Genomic DNA, 15,724 nt, shown 5'->3' with positions numbered 1-15,724 from the left:
CTTTAGCCTCTGACGAAGATCCTGCTAGGATCAAAACGTCAGGCCCTCTTACTTTTACACATTCTCTTACACAGGCTCTTTAGTGGATAAGTAGTTTGCTAACAGGTTTGTTTTATTTTTATGCAAAAAAAGTATGAGAGGATCATAGAAAGTTTGATCAAAGGATAGGTCTTCGGCTTATTGGAAAAAAAAATTTACTTTAGTAATTTAAAATGAAAGGAATTCAGATTTTATTCCTCAATAGTTTATTAATGTGATGTATTGATAACAATGCAAAGTCACTTAATGTTGTAATAACCCTACTGTATTATATCAAATGGCCAAAATATCAAAAAGCAAAAACTAAGTATGCACAATTTCAATGCTATCTGTGTGTTCTACATTGAACTAGCTATATTCACTGGCAGCAATAATTTCAATTACAGATTAGTAAATGCAGCATTTCAAATATTAGATGCTTTAAATGAAACTGTTACAACAGGAATGGTGCTATGTGAGTGATCTAATACTGTAGCTTGTATGAGCTTGTGTAGAGTTGCCTTTGGCAAAGCCATTGAATATTCATGTATAATCTGGATAATTTGCACTCTTAAGAGACAATTGCTTACAACCACTTGGCTGATTCTCACTAGCAAGTTCTTAACCACATGATCTGATAACCAAACTTAATGTGATGCTGTATCTGTGACAAAGTAAAATTTTAAGATTTAAATTTGTCATTCCTGGTGTGATTTTGATGTCCTTAAATAACGCATTGTTTTCATGAACCTAATATTTCTGGGGTCAAGTATATGATACTGTAAGACTGTAGCAATGCTACACAAAATGCCTTAAAGGGTGCACATCCGTACTTGTACGAGAACTGTCAAATCTGCTCTACATCAATGTCAGATATTGATTTGCCTGGAATGCAACTTGACTAAAATACATAGGGCACCGATTTATAGCTCAAAAGTCATCAACACCGGCTCCAAAGTCTCTGAAAGAGATCCTCTTTGTATGCTACATTATGAGAAAAATTCCACATACAATTGAAAAAAAAAAACTTTTGGCAGAATATGGAGAAATGATAAGAGTCATACGAGTCATCCAGCAGAAGATGTAGAGAGAATGTATTGAGATTAAACTTGCTGACCAGTCATAGTTTTGAGGAGCCTCACCTCTGCTACTTCAGGTGAAGTTGCCACCATGTGCATATAATTGATGTTAACATAATCCGACCCACTGCAAACTGTGACGGTCCTCTCCTCTAGATTTCCTCTGCCGTATGGATCCAACGTCGATGGATTTGGTCTAAATTGGTAATCCTATGAGCAAAAGCAAAAACATATGAAAAGAAAACCATGTTATCTCCAACAATCATTTGAAATATTACACTTCAAATCTTTTTATTAACCTATACATGGTCACAAATTGATCCCAACAATCACTTGAACTAATAAAACATCCAGGAACTATCACTGATTTTCATCCATCACAATTTTAGTGTCATTTTAATTAGCACTGTGTGATATGCTAATATTCATATTTGTACATCATCTTGTAATAAAGCTGTACCTTTGCTTCATAAATTAGTAAGGCAACCCTTTTCATCAAAAGTCCATACCATAGCTTCAAGTGCTTTTTTTTGTGTGTATATAATATATTATGCAGCGACCAATTCCACCTATACCTAAAAAAAAAATAATAATAATAATAAAAAATAAAAAATCCACATACTCATATTTCTTGTGGAAAATGACAACATTTCATGATGATGATTTGTCAAAGAAAGGCATTCTATTGATTGGTTTGGAGATACCAAATCAACTTGCAGAACCCTGGATTGCAGGTTAAGGAGAGGCCAAATGGGATTATTTGTCTCCTAACTCCAGTAGAAGAAATAGTCAGATGCAAATGTACCCTTCAAGATTGTCTGGGGATTCCAAAATACTCTCAGACGGGTCAAGTTTCCCTCAGAAATAAATAAATCATTGATTTCATAGGCTTAACGACAATGGCAATGGCATGCAATTAACAAATGTAAGAAAAACAGCAGAAGAAGAGAAACAGTAGAAGGATGAATCTATGCCAGTGTATGAATTCAGGTCTATTGATTAAAAGATACCACTGTAGTAGCGTACTGAAATCTACAGAGCCAAGACTCTATACATGAAAGATTACCAGCATCACTGCTTGCTGTGTGAAAGAAGGCAGATAAATGACTCATAGAGTTGGTGAAACAGGTGCATTAGCATCGCATGGGAGGAAAGTATACGTTGGCACATTCATTAATGATCTGCACATGATTGCACATCTAATTATAAACCACTTTAATTTACATAATGTATGAAAAATATATGTCTTCAATTGTTTGCAATTTCTATCTTTCACAAGTATAGAAATGGTTCATAAATAAAATCGAATGAGTGATTAATTACAACATGGGCGAAAATTTGTGAAATTCATTGTATATTTCGAAAAAAATACAAAAAAAAACACCCTGTAGTCCATTGATATTGCGGTACATCTGATCTCCAAACTGATCTATTGGAAAGAATCAAGGTTTCACTGCTCAGTGTACTTTACATAAACTTTCAACTTTCTCACTTGAAATCATTTAAGCTTTCCTTAAATTACCCAAAAGAATGTTTTCGAAGATGAAATACATTTTCATATACACAAATAAATTAAATTTCGTTATTAACGATTTATGCAAACGTTCTAACACACTCGAATAGAAAAACATTGTGGAGACACCATACACCTTTAAAGTAAAGGAAGGACCGTTTAAGCGAGCAATAAATATATGTTACCTTTGACAAACTTTTATCAAATATATATATCTGATAGATGCTGGAATAGTGTAAGCAAGAAAAGGTTATATATCATGTAATACAAGATAGGAGCCGTGATAAGACGATAAGATCAGCAGAATGAATGACAGATGCCCATTACTGTCAAGACTCAGAAATCACTTACTGCATTTGACTAGCTAATCAGCCTACACACAGCTCTAAATATTATATACAGTTCTACCCAATGCGAATGGCAATGCACACACGATCTTACCATCTGCCATCGAGTGAGAATGAGACCGTATCAAAATATGCTATCATCATACCAATGGCTCAACCATGTATGCAAATAGCAGAAAGTATTTAATATCAGGGGTGGGATCGAGGGAAAAAGGGGAGAGTGCAAAAAGAAATGGAAAGATATGCGATCATGAACTTGTTGAATAAGGAAAGATTGATGCAAGAAACCAGGACTTAAATGAGAATTAAATTAGTGACCATATAAGTATGGATAGGAGGAAGATTATGAATATAGTATTTATTATAATGTCCTACTTATCTCTCCACGTTACAGTGGTGATAATTCTCACATCCAAAGTAATTAGCCAGTACAATTATGTAACATCATCACCATTTATGAATTTAGTCTCCAGGTCAACAAGAAACAGAGAGTTATAGAAGGATTTGTATCTGGCACAGTACTGACCAAAGGGATATTGAAAAAAAAATTTACAAAGAGACCTTAACTTGATAATTGTTACCAAACAGGAATCATGATATGATATGACATGATAATGTTGTAAAAACAAGAAAATGTTCGGTTTTCCAGTGACAGAATTTTCTAACCACATTTATGGAAAGGTTCTGTCGAGACATAATGTGTATTTTTTGTTTGACTAATATAAGTCAAAACTTGGTTTTCTATATAACATTCCTCTCTAGAAAGAACCTTGAAGTAAATGTTAAGACATTACTATTCTTGCAAGCAATCACAAAAAGTTCTAATTAGACAATAGGAATTAAAGCCCTGGATCATACGTCATGGAAATTGTCCCCAAGAATGCAGTATGTCAACATAAGCCTGGAATGTACATCATGGAAATTATCCCCAAGAATGCAGTACGTTAACATAAGCCTGGATCGTATGTCATGGAAATTCTCCCCAAGAATGCAGTATGTTAACATAAGCCTGGATCGTATATCATGGAAATTGTCCCCAAGAATGCAGTGTGTTAACATAAGCCTGGATCGTACATCATGGAAATTCTCCCCAAGAATGCAATATGTTAACATAAGCCTGGATCGTACATCATGGAAATTGTTCCCAAGAATGCAGTGTGTTAATATTAGCATGGATCGTACGTCATGTAAATTGTCCCCAAGAATGCAGTACGTTAACATAAGCCTGGATCGTACGTCATGTAAATTGTCCCCAAGAATGCAGTATGTTAACATATGCCAGGATCCTACATCATTGAAATTGTCCCCAAGAATGCAGTATGTTAACATATGCCAGGATCTTACTTCATGGAAATTGTCCCCAAGAATGCAGTATGTTAACATATGCCAGGGTCGTACATCATTGAAATTGTCCCCAAGAATGCAGTATGTTAACATATGCCAGGGTCGTACATCATTGAAATTGTCCCCAAGAATGCATTATGTTAACATATACCAGGATCTTACTTCATGGAAATTGTCCCCAAGAATGCAGTATGTTAACATATGCCAGGATCGTACATCATGGAAATTGTCCCCAAGAATGTACAGTAGTATGTTAACATATGCCTGGATTGTACATCATTGAAATTGTCCCCAAGAATGCAGTATGTTAACATATGCCTGGATCTTACGTCATGGAAATTGTCCCCAAGAATGTTGTATGTTAACAGAAGCTTGGATTGTACATCATGGAAATTATCCCCAAGAATGCAGTACGTTAACATACGCCTGGATCCTACATCATGGAAATTGTCCCCAAGAATGCAGTATGTTAACATATGCCTGGATCTTACGTCATGGAAATTGTCCCCAAGAATGCAGTATGTTAACATAAGCCAGCATCGTATGTCATGGATATTCTCCCCAAAGATGCAGTAAGTTAATATAAGCCTGGATCGTACGTCATGGAAATTGTCCCCAAGAATGCAGTATGTTAACATACGCCTGGATTCTACATCATGGAAATTGTCCCCAAGAATGCAGTATGTTAACATATGCCTGGATCTTACGTCATGGAAATTGTCCCCAAGAATGCAGTATGTTAACATAAGCCAGCATCGTATGTTATGGAAATTTTCCCAAAGAATGCAGTATGTTAACATAAGCCAGGATCGTACGTCATGGAAATTGTCCCCAAGAATGCAGTATGTTAACATCAGCCTGGATTGTACATTATAAAAATTGTCGCTAGAATGCAGTATGTTAACATATGCCTGGATCTTACGTCATGGAAATTGTCCCTAGAATGCAGTATGTTAACATAAGCCAGGGTCGTACGTCATGGAAATTGTCTCCAAGAATGCAGTATGTTAACATTTAAGCTTAACAGGCCTGAATAATATAATAAGTATTGCTCTTTATTTTTGAACTAGTTAATACTATAACACCAAATCCAGGAAAAGGAAACTCTTCTCATCCCTCCGATTCAGATAGATAAATGTTGTTCAATCATCTGTTTTATATTTTTTATCATTTCTTTTGCTTTGTGCCAATTCTTTTGAACAAATATCACGATCATAACCTCTGCTATTTCATCATTATTTCATCAGTATGTATTGTATGACAGTTGAGTGCTTGCCTGCATTTCAATTGCAAACTCCCTAATCCAATACTCCATCCATATCTTAAGAAACTGAATGATGGCCCTCATCAATCTTCTAGAAGCTTAATTGCTGTAACACTACCAAGTGCACAATTGTCATTTGGCTCATAATGCATTGGTAATCTTGCACAGTTTAAAACCTCCCACTCAGAAGCAAACCTGATAATTCACATACTGTCTAAAAGCCTGCAGAATAATTATTTGGTCTCTGTGAAAATTTCACCTTCCAGCCTTATATGGCCTTGCATGTGCATTTGAGTGTTGCCTATAACAGAATGTAACACGAGGTTCTTCATTTCATGCTTAAAATACTGTTCTTGGCATTCTCCATGTTTTTTTTCTCTGTATGAATCCTATTATAAAGTGTGTCTTATTTCGATCCATATAACCGGCTGTTATTGCTACTGCTACTGCTGCTACTACTGCTGCTGTGGGAAACTGAGGTGTCATGTCATTTAGATCTCCTTTACATCGACTGCTTTCTACTTTAGCCTTGCAAAAACCTCTGCATCAATTTTAGGGCAGAGTGGGAGAAAATCCATCACACTTTTGACGAAAGACTTCAACTGTAGAGATTACGTTAACAAAACCTTGGATCAGAGAGCCCAATTTACACTGGCTGCCTGATACTGTGTATTACCTGGCACATCTACTTTAGACTTCCGTTATGCATATCGATCTTTTAAGGGCTGGAGGATTGTTTGTTAGAGCAATAGAAGCAGCGATTGAAGCTGTACTTTGCAAAATTAAGCTACCTTGGGTTCACCTTGATGGATAGTCTTTCGTAATTTCCCTGCATGTTTGCAAGTGATCTGGAAGCTCTTGTCAAATTTCAGAACGAAAAACATCTGTCTGTCTGTTTAATCATTAGCATATGTAAATATACAGAGACATTTAATCATGCAGTGCTTGCAAGAAATACAGTTCTATGTAGTTTTCTTAATAAATATTTCAATGTTTGTTTTATCATTTTGAACTGCATTTTTACTAAATAAAATGACTCCTGAATGAGTTTAAAATTATTATGGATGATATGGCAGTTATACAATAAAAGGTTCAAATAGAAATTAAAAAGTGAAAGGCTATCATGCATAGTGTTATGTTTCATCAGCTAGCTATAGATAAATCTTACCCTCTGCAGTTATTAACCAAATTTCTTTTTTAGGGAAAAATGTTATCTGACGAAAACAAACAAACTCAAGCTTTTATCTTATTTTCATCAGAGTAAGTGCAAGTTCACCTTACCCACACTAATCATGCTTCATTCATACTTGTTGAAAAATTGTTATGATAGTAATTGTATCAGAAGGTATTGGAGGCTTCAAATCAGCAAAAGAGGCAATGTGCAAATGTCTGGAGAGCAGCGATCCAAGGAATGTAACCAACAAAGACAGCTATACACCACAATTGACTAGACAATGTCCCAATACTTACATTGCGGCTATAGGCCTAGGCCTGCCCTTACTGATTAGGAATACAGCAACAAATGTATTGAAGAAATACACATTTCAAGGAACAATAAACATCATGAACAAAAAGAAAATAAATGTTTCAAGTCCTGGTTCACACATAATTCTGTCTGACCAATTAACTTCCATGTGAAAGCCATTAACTTTCAAAATGTACCTGTTTGCTTGAGAACTCTCTTGTTGGAATTGTTCACATAATCAAAATGTAACCATTTATTTGTAGAATGTACATGTTCATGTTAACCACACTGTTACCATCTAATTTTATCCACACGTTTATCTTGACCACATCGTAATGACACACACATTGACAACATTACAGCCACACTAGTCTATAGGTTTATCTTGACCACAAAGTAGAATTTACACATATATTGTATACATAATAACCACACTAGTCCTCATACATGTTCATCTTGACCACAGTGTAGAATTCACACATCTTGGCTACATTGTCACTACACTTGTCTACAGGTTAATCTTGACCACTTTGTTATCACACATTATAACCCACTAGTCTACATACATGTTGACCACACTGAAGAATTCACACATACTGACTACATTATAACCCTACTAGTAGGCATGTTCATCTTGACCACACTCTAATTACACATATTGACAACATTATAACCCCCTAGTCTATATAAATGTTGACCAGATTGAAGAATTCACACATACTGACTACATTATAACCCTACTAGTAGGCATGTTCATCTTGACCACACTCTAATTACACATACTGACAACATTATAACCCCGTAGTCTATATAAATGTTGACCAGATTGAAGAATTCACATATATTGACTACATTATAACCCACTAGTCTACATACATGTTGACCACATTGAACAATTCACATATATTGACTACATTATAACCACACTAATAGGCATGTTCATCTTGACTTCATTCAAGAATTCAGAAATCTAGTCTTATTATTACCAGACTATAGTCTACAAGTTCATCATCATTATGATATTGTAATCCTGTGCAGTACTGTGTACAAGTTCACTGCCTAGACTGTCATGAAAACACAGTTTCCTCTTGACCACATTGTATCAACTAGCTGTAGTCATCCTTACTACATTGCTACCATAGTTGACTACATGTTGCATCTACTACACTGTAACTGCAACAGCTTACATATATCATTTCAACCCCCATTGCAATCACGTACACAGTAGTGTACATGCTCATCTACCTCTGTAGTGTGTGATTAACAATACTATATGCACAGCAGTGAAAAGACCAAGTGTACACGTCGTACACCCACAACACAGTAATGGAGACTTTTATGCATTAGAAATGCTTTGCATTCTCATCATCTAAATCAATGTACTTTGAGTTGCCTGGATGACATTTAACAGCACTGCTGCTGTATTATGGCTATACCTCACAGCAAAAACAATCATAGGCTTCAACTGTGTGGTCTGAATTTTGCACCATCAGCATTTCATAATGAGATTGCGTTGATATTCATAATAAGGATAGAGAACTTGTCATTTGTGAGACTATTTAGCTGAACATGTAAACATATTGTGATGTAATGTAAATTGCTGGAATGATCACAAAAATGATTTTGTTTTTCTAGATGTTTTTCCGATGAGATGCTAAAAATACATAATTAAAAAAAATGTGCTAGGCTTGATCGACCAAAAGTCATTTTGGGAGAAAAATCTGGGTTAATGTAGTGAATCTAATCTAATTATCACATAAAAACCAAGGCAGTATGTTAAAAATATATCTACTATTGATCCTGGGATTAAATTCTGGCAAAAGCAATTTGAAAAACAGCTGGGATTGTGGAGACCAGTCTAAACTATATATACTGAGTTTCCTTACAGTTGATTTAACAATGATATGGTAAGTCTAGGCAAGTAATCGAGATGTTGCTATTCAAAATATGAAACACATATATGCGTGGAGAAGCTTGTACCTTACATTAACTTTGTGTAAGAATATGGTTTCATGCATTATGTATTTGGAAGATCCTTGTAAAGCAATTGATGCTCTTGGATGAGAACTGACAAATGCCCCTCCCCAACCCCTCCTTCAATCACAACCTATCCCCACAACATTACAGAGCTAACACTGAAATACCAATACAACAATACGCAATATTTTGAGGATTTCCAATAGGAATGCTATATTTACATCCTGGTATTATTATGGCTATACAGCTTATATTATATCTGAAGAGTTTGCATTACCTTCATCCCATTTTTATGCATCTACTTAGTTTAAGTGTTCAAGTTTCACATTAAATTAGAAAACTTAGTTTATTGTTTCTATGGCAACATTCATTTGGGATGGACTGAAGATGAAGAACTTGTCTACATATCTAAATACACACACATATATAATGTACATATGTAAAAATATAAAAGGGACAAATGTATGAAAAGAATCTAGCAAATTTAATGAACCAAGAAAGGGAATGTCAAAATAAGAAGATTTAAGTCATTTTGCTGAGAGTGATTCTCAAGCAATACACTGTCCTTAAAAAAAAAATCATTTTTAACAACAGGAGAAAAAGTATTAACCAACTTATCCATATTGTCCTATTTTGGCAGTTAATTATAAGTGTCATTTGCTGAAATATTGAACATATACATGTTCATCTTCATTCTCTTGTATATATATCTCTAAAGAATGCTGCTTTAATGCCTTACAATGACATATCTTAAGTGGACAAATTTTCAGTTGTAGAGTTGGTCTCTGGCAAGTATCAGAAATAACAGGGATTACATTTCTTGCACAAGCACATTAAAGCCATTTGTGTTCAGACTGATACATAAATCTCTATAGCCTCAAAGAATACATGATACACTTGGTACTTGATTGCATTATTCATTGCCAGTTTTAGATTATGTGACACCTCACCAATTTTCTCAATATTCCTCAACTACCACTAGTAATGTAGATGGGCACATCGTCCTCGTTTTATCTCTTCATTAACTCGCAAATGAAAGTCTTGCCGACCCTATTCAGAATATTGTCTGTTTTATGATGCGCCATAAAAAGTAAACTGAAGATGACAAACAAGGATGGGAAGAGTAAAGCCATCTCATCCAATGACCTGTCTCTATCACCTAGATATGAACAGCGAGTGAGCTGTTTGATTATTCCTTCCATATGTGAATGCTTCTAAAAGATACACACGCATAAAGCAATCCTTAATGACTTAACCAGTCTTTTTGGAGCCGGTGAAAGACACTGGTTGAAAATGTTAATCGTTACTATTAATATGCATACAAATCCAAAAACAAATTTGTTAAATATAAGAAAATGTCAGAGCAGGATATGTAGTTGGCAAACAGGTCTCAACTCTGCTAATGCACACATCTCACAGTCTTAGATGATGGGAGAGGAGGAAAAGGGAATTATCATCAATTTATCTGATCCATGGTTGTCACTGACTACACAATCTCTTGAAAGTGTTTGAGGACAAATGTGTAGTTTGGGGTCACCTACATGCAACATTGTACCAGATAACTGTCTGCAATGGTGCTTTGTTGCCAGATCGTTCAAGGTAAAGGAAAGCATATCTTCCACCCCCCCCCCCTCACCCCAATCCCTTGCTTCAATCTGTCTCTCTCTTATTGTATAAACAAGAATAGATTAGTTAAGCAGAAGCATATCAATAAAGAGAAATGCGATCAAACCAGCAAGCCATGAAATTAATTGTTCACTTAATTTATTTCGTATGTACAATAGTATAAATGGCTGATAGAACAATGGGATAGAACAATGGGATAAATACCTGTCAGGAGAGCTAACAAATGTCAGGTGGTTTCCGTTTTGTTCAACCATTTTGGTTTCTTCTCCATACTTAGTGTGTAGTTAACAGTTCAATACAAAACAAAATGTTTGAATGTATCCGAATGGTAGCTACAGATATTATAAAAAATTCATGACAATTAGCTTCTTTAACATAGTATGTTGTCCATGACCCCTTATAAAGGGTAATACATTAATTACCAACTGTTGCCCAAAAAATTACTGCAACCTGTTGGAGACAACCTTCTAGCTTCTTGCCATCAGAGATCATTAAATTAAACAGGTAAAATAACTTTTCCATTTTAGTATTAATCACATGCAAGCCCAAATAACTACAAAGTGAAACAAGCTGCTTTGATTTTAGCAATGAAATATGAACCGGTTATAGCAGATAGTTGCATTGCATTATAGCATAGGAAAAGAACATGTCAAAAGAAAGGGATGTCTGTTATAATCGTAAGGTCAAGAAATACTTCATTCTCCACTCATCAGCAATAAAAACCAAGAAATGACAGAAAACCATCACAGAATCAAAATGTTTATATTATGAAAAACATTCTACAAGGTGAATATACCAAGACAGGGACTAATTAAGTGTTCGACTTCTGCGTAGCCGTTTTTAAGTCGCTGCATTTAACTTCTTATATAATAATAAGGTTCCTATCTAAACAAAACCTGCTATACTTTTGGAAATTTATAGGAATATCTTGATCTTGCATAGCATCTTGCAATGGGATACTGGATAAATTTTCCCTGTGGTACAATCAATTTTTGCAGTTAATAAATAAATCAGGATGTTGTGTTTGATTTAAAATTTCCAAAATTTGGTTTTTCAAAGGAGATACAAAAAGTGCTTGCATTCTCCTATTATCTTGAGCATACCTTTAATACAACTTCTTTTCTTCACCATGGATCCTGTTTTCATTATGCTGTAATATTCTAATTATGTCAGAATCTTCAACTACCTTCCAGCTTCAAAGATCTCATTCAATGCTAATGAGCATTCAATTAAGATCTTGAGCTAGCACTTAGTGTAACATTACTGATTAAAAGCAACCATTTGCAACTTTTAAGATATATGGCTTACTACTACTCCATCCCTAAAAGGGTCTCAACCTATTAGTAATCTAATATTACCAAACTTAAAGGTCTTGATACTAAATATCCTCTGTATCTCTTGGTATAAGGTTCACTGGAACTTTTAAGAGGATTGAATTTACACACAACCACTTTTGCCACAAAAAAAAAAAAAAAAAAAAAATTACAGGCAAGTGAAGAAAGAAGATACAAGATTTCCAATATGATCACTTTCTTTATATCTGAGTATATATTGGGAAATAATATTCACTTCTCAAATATAAAATATCGTCACCGACGGATAATCAATGTAATGACATTAAACCTCATTAACAGCTAAACAATTAACAAACACTCCATGAATGGGTCAGTCATCTAAAATATCTTATTATTTAGAGTGCGAACTGTATCATCAATTCTGTAACCGAAGAGTAAGGAAATTCCAACAATGTTAGATGAGCTCTGTTGCAACACCAAAATGTTTATTGGGCTCTTGTATCCATACAATTTTACTCGTGATAATGTCAAAATGATGTGTTGTTATATTAAATGGTTATATCCTCCTTAACTGAATAATGCTACATAAAAATATTGAAGTACCTTTAATTAACAATTAACAATGCACATTTCTTGCAAACTATTACGGATATATACTATAAAGAGGAATGATGTAGGTTAAACAGCATCTTCAGCCATCAACAGAGGACACTGTCATATCGTCTCCTAGTATGGATAGCTCCACGAGACTTGACAAGCTGCAGCCGTTGTCACGCCAACTGTTGTAAGCACATTAACTAATGGTGTCTTCTAAAGCATGTGTTTAGCGAAACTGCATGAGTGAAACCACAAACTAGACAATCACCAAGGGGGTCATTATGCAAGTTCATCAGGCGTTTCTCGCAGTTGTGAGCACTTTTGCGCAATCATCTTACTTAAATTCAGAGATCGTTAAACAGTACAGATGCCGCACATTAGCACCAACATGACAAACCTGTCTGTTGAAATGCTGGACAGCCCCTATTTAAAAAACCTGCTCATCTTAGAAATGATATCAATCAAATACTGGACACATTCAACCTAAGAACAAAGAAATCAGATATTAAATATCTAGCAATATGAGAAGATATCTTTCACTTATTTAAAGCAATACCACACATCTAATATAAGAATGCTAATAATTTAATCTTCAAGTGAGGTTATCTTTACAACTGGGAAATAAATTCTGCAGCAAAGCACATTGAACCGAAACACACTAATTGCAGTTATATTGCTTGCTGAACTTCTCCTCATTTAGTCTCGGTAACCCTACATGGACGTCCCCATATGAATTTAATGAAATATATAAAGAAAGATGGACACACAAAAGAAGATCCTAACTAAGGCTGTGCACACTTTTGTTGCCTATTCACTTCCAGAATGTACTTAGTAAAATTTGAGTCAACCTGGGACAGTGTTTTAATATTCGGTCTATGCACAGAGTTAAGGTTCTCTTTCATACTGTTCTTTAGATATATTGTAAAGGCCAATACAACTGTACAACTATGATGAAACTAAAGCTCTATTGTAAAGGCCTACACAGAACACACACGATGAAATGGTAGATATATCTATCACACTATTCATAAAGGGTTCATTTTATAAACCTACTTCTCTGAACAGTACTTACTAACTGCATTTTGAGATTTACGACTTTCATATATCGTAAAATACCTTGAAATACAAATACTCTACCAAAAACTCATGATCTTTCAAAATGCAAATTTTGTTCCAACTGTTAGTTTTGTTATTTTTGCTGTTAGATTTCTATTATCTACTCTGCCCAAAATGAATTTAATTTGCTCGGGGTAATCTATTGATTACCTAGAAGATGCTTATCCCCCCCCCCCCCCTTACATAAACTGCACTGTGGAATCTCCTAATCTCTCTCCATCTAGGTACATATGATTTTGTGACACATATTCTCTCACATGTAGTAGTAGTAGATAAAATATGTGATAACATTAGTATCTGAAATACCCTTCAACGATACCAGACCACATATGAAGACAGATCTGCATTCAGTAACTCATTTGATGTGTGCAAAGAGATTGATGACTGCAGATACAATCAACAAAACAAAATGTCTGACACCTTTACTGGCTGACTGAAAGATGACAGAATATTGATGGCAGTAATTATATAACTCATATTATATAACTCATTGATGAGCTCTTACTTCAGAAACACTGTCTAGTCTGCTACTCCGTATCAAGCTTCTTTGCTTCCAAAAGCTCCCTCTGTGATTTGGGATCTCCTCTAATATTTTTTAGAGAGTAACTTAAAATCCATAATATCATCCATTTTCCAATAAAAAGGAGGGAAAAAAATATTTAAAAAATATTTAAAAAATATTAAAATAAAAAAAAAATAAAAAAAATAAAAATAAATAAATACATAAATGAAATGAAAATAAAGATGTAAAATAAAATGAAATGAAGATGTAAAATAAAGCAGAGAGAATAGCTACTGTTCTTTAGTTTTTGTTCCCAAAATTTCATTGAATTTCCGAAAAATGAATAAAACAGACATTCATTCATACAAGATTCAGCAGTGAGGGATAGTGTTGATCTTCTGTCAAATAAAGTAGAAATGCAACAGAACTTGATTGATCCTGCAATACATTCCCAAAGGATGTTTGCTGTTCAAAACAGAATTGAACTTTGTAGAGGTTTGGGCGAGATATGCAAGTCTCCCCTTTCTGCGATGAAACACCTTGATTTCAAACTAAGACATTTTCCGTCTATAACCCAAGTTAACTTCGAAAATGAATGTTCAGGTAACTGTACTTTTGCAGGGTGCAAGAAAATAACAGTCACTACTTGATTGACTACCGAAAGGAACAAGATTTAGAATCAGTGGGTGGATCAGATTATTTGCTTGGCTTCATATCCTACCCAATGGCACCAAGAATATAACTAATTTTCAAAGTATTTTACACCCATATTTTGAAGATTAGGCAAGATTCAGTTAGGCTTGTAACACTGAAGGTAGAGGGAAATCTCTGTGTACTTGAGGTAGGAGTTACAAAACAGTTTTATACTTGCATAAATTTGTATTGTTGTCTGTTGGACTAGCTATCAAGCAAGCCAGACATACTGTATACACATCTATAAAAGTCAAATCAATCCTTAATCCCTACCATGATTTATTCCAATCAAACGGACTTATGATATGAACGGGAGGGTGGCCTTTGAGACTGAATTCAACTAAGAAATGGTTGCAATTGACTGGTCATGACTTATCTCAGTTTAATGGAGCTCAGGAACTGAAATACCACTGTTCTGCACATGTTTTAATCGTTTCATTAATCTTTGCTCTACCCAAAACATTATTCATAATTTCCTAATCATTTAATTTATGTTTATCTATTAGACAGACATAAATACAGGAAATATTTATATGGAATTAAATGTTATCTGCCACTTCAAGTTATGTCTCACCACTTTTTTTTTTTCTTCTTGTTCTTCTTTAGTTTAGATTTGCCAAGCAAGCCATAGGAACCACATACATTAGTTGCAATTATTTCATCACATGTGCATTCAAGTTCATTCATAATTTATGACACTGTAACTACCTATAGGGCATTCTAATAAATGTCAGTAAACAAGACAAAATGTTAATTATCACTAAAACAAGAAAAAGATGCAATGTTTTCAATGCCAGTCAAGTTCCGGAAAAACTTCAAAACCAATTACTCAAAGGCCAATTGGAATTTAATGACATGGAAATTGATAATTATCATGACAGACTCTCA

General features: G+C 34.6%; 1 protein-coding gene across 12 annotated transcripts in view; it reads right to left on the bottom strand.

Annotated features, from left to right (window-relative positions):
- LOC139970445 (1-phosphatidylinositol 4,5-bisphosphate phosphodiesterase beta-4-like) overlaps window positions 1-15,724 on the bottom strand; it is a 171,420-nt gene that overhangs the window by 93,706 nt on the left and 61,990 nt on the right. For all 12 annotated transcript variants that reach the window (XM_071976159.1, XM_071976160.1, XM_071976157.1 and 9 more), the window contains one exon: window positions 1,161-1,307. In XM_071976159.1, coding sequence (XP_071832260.1) covers window positions 1,161-1,307 — 147 coding nt within the window. The remainder of the gene's footprint in view (window positions 1-1,160; window positions 1,308-15,724) is intronic.

This window comes from Apostichopus japonicus, chromosome 8 (genome assembly GCF_037975245.1).
Source record: "Apostichopus japonicus isolate 1M-3 chromosome 8, ASM3797524v1, whole genome shotgun sequence".
Classification (NCBI taxonomy): Eukaryota; Metazoa; Echinodermata; class Holothuroidea; order Aspidochirotida; family Stichopodidae; genus Apostichopus; species Apostichopus japonicus.
The sequence above is the reverse complement of the archived record's forward strand: the minus strand, read 5'-3'. Positions and strand labels throughout refer to the sequence as shown.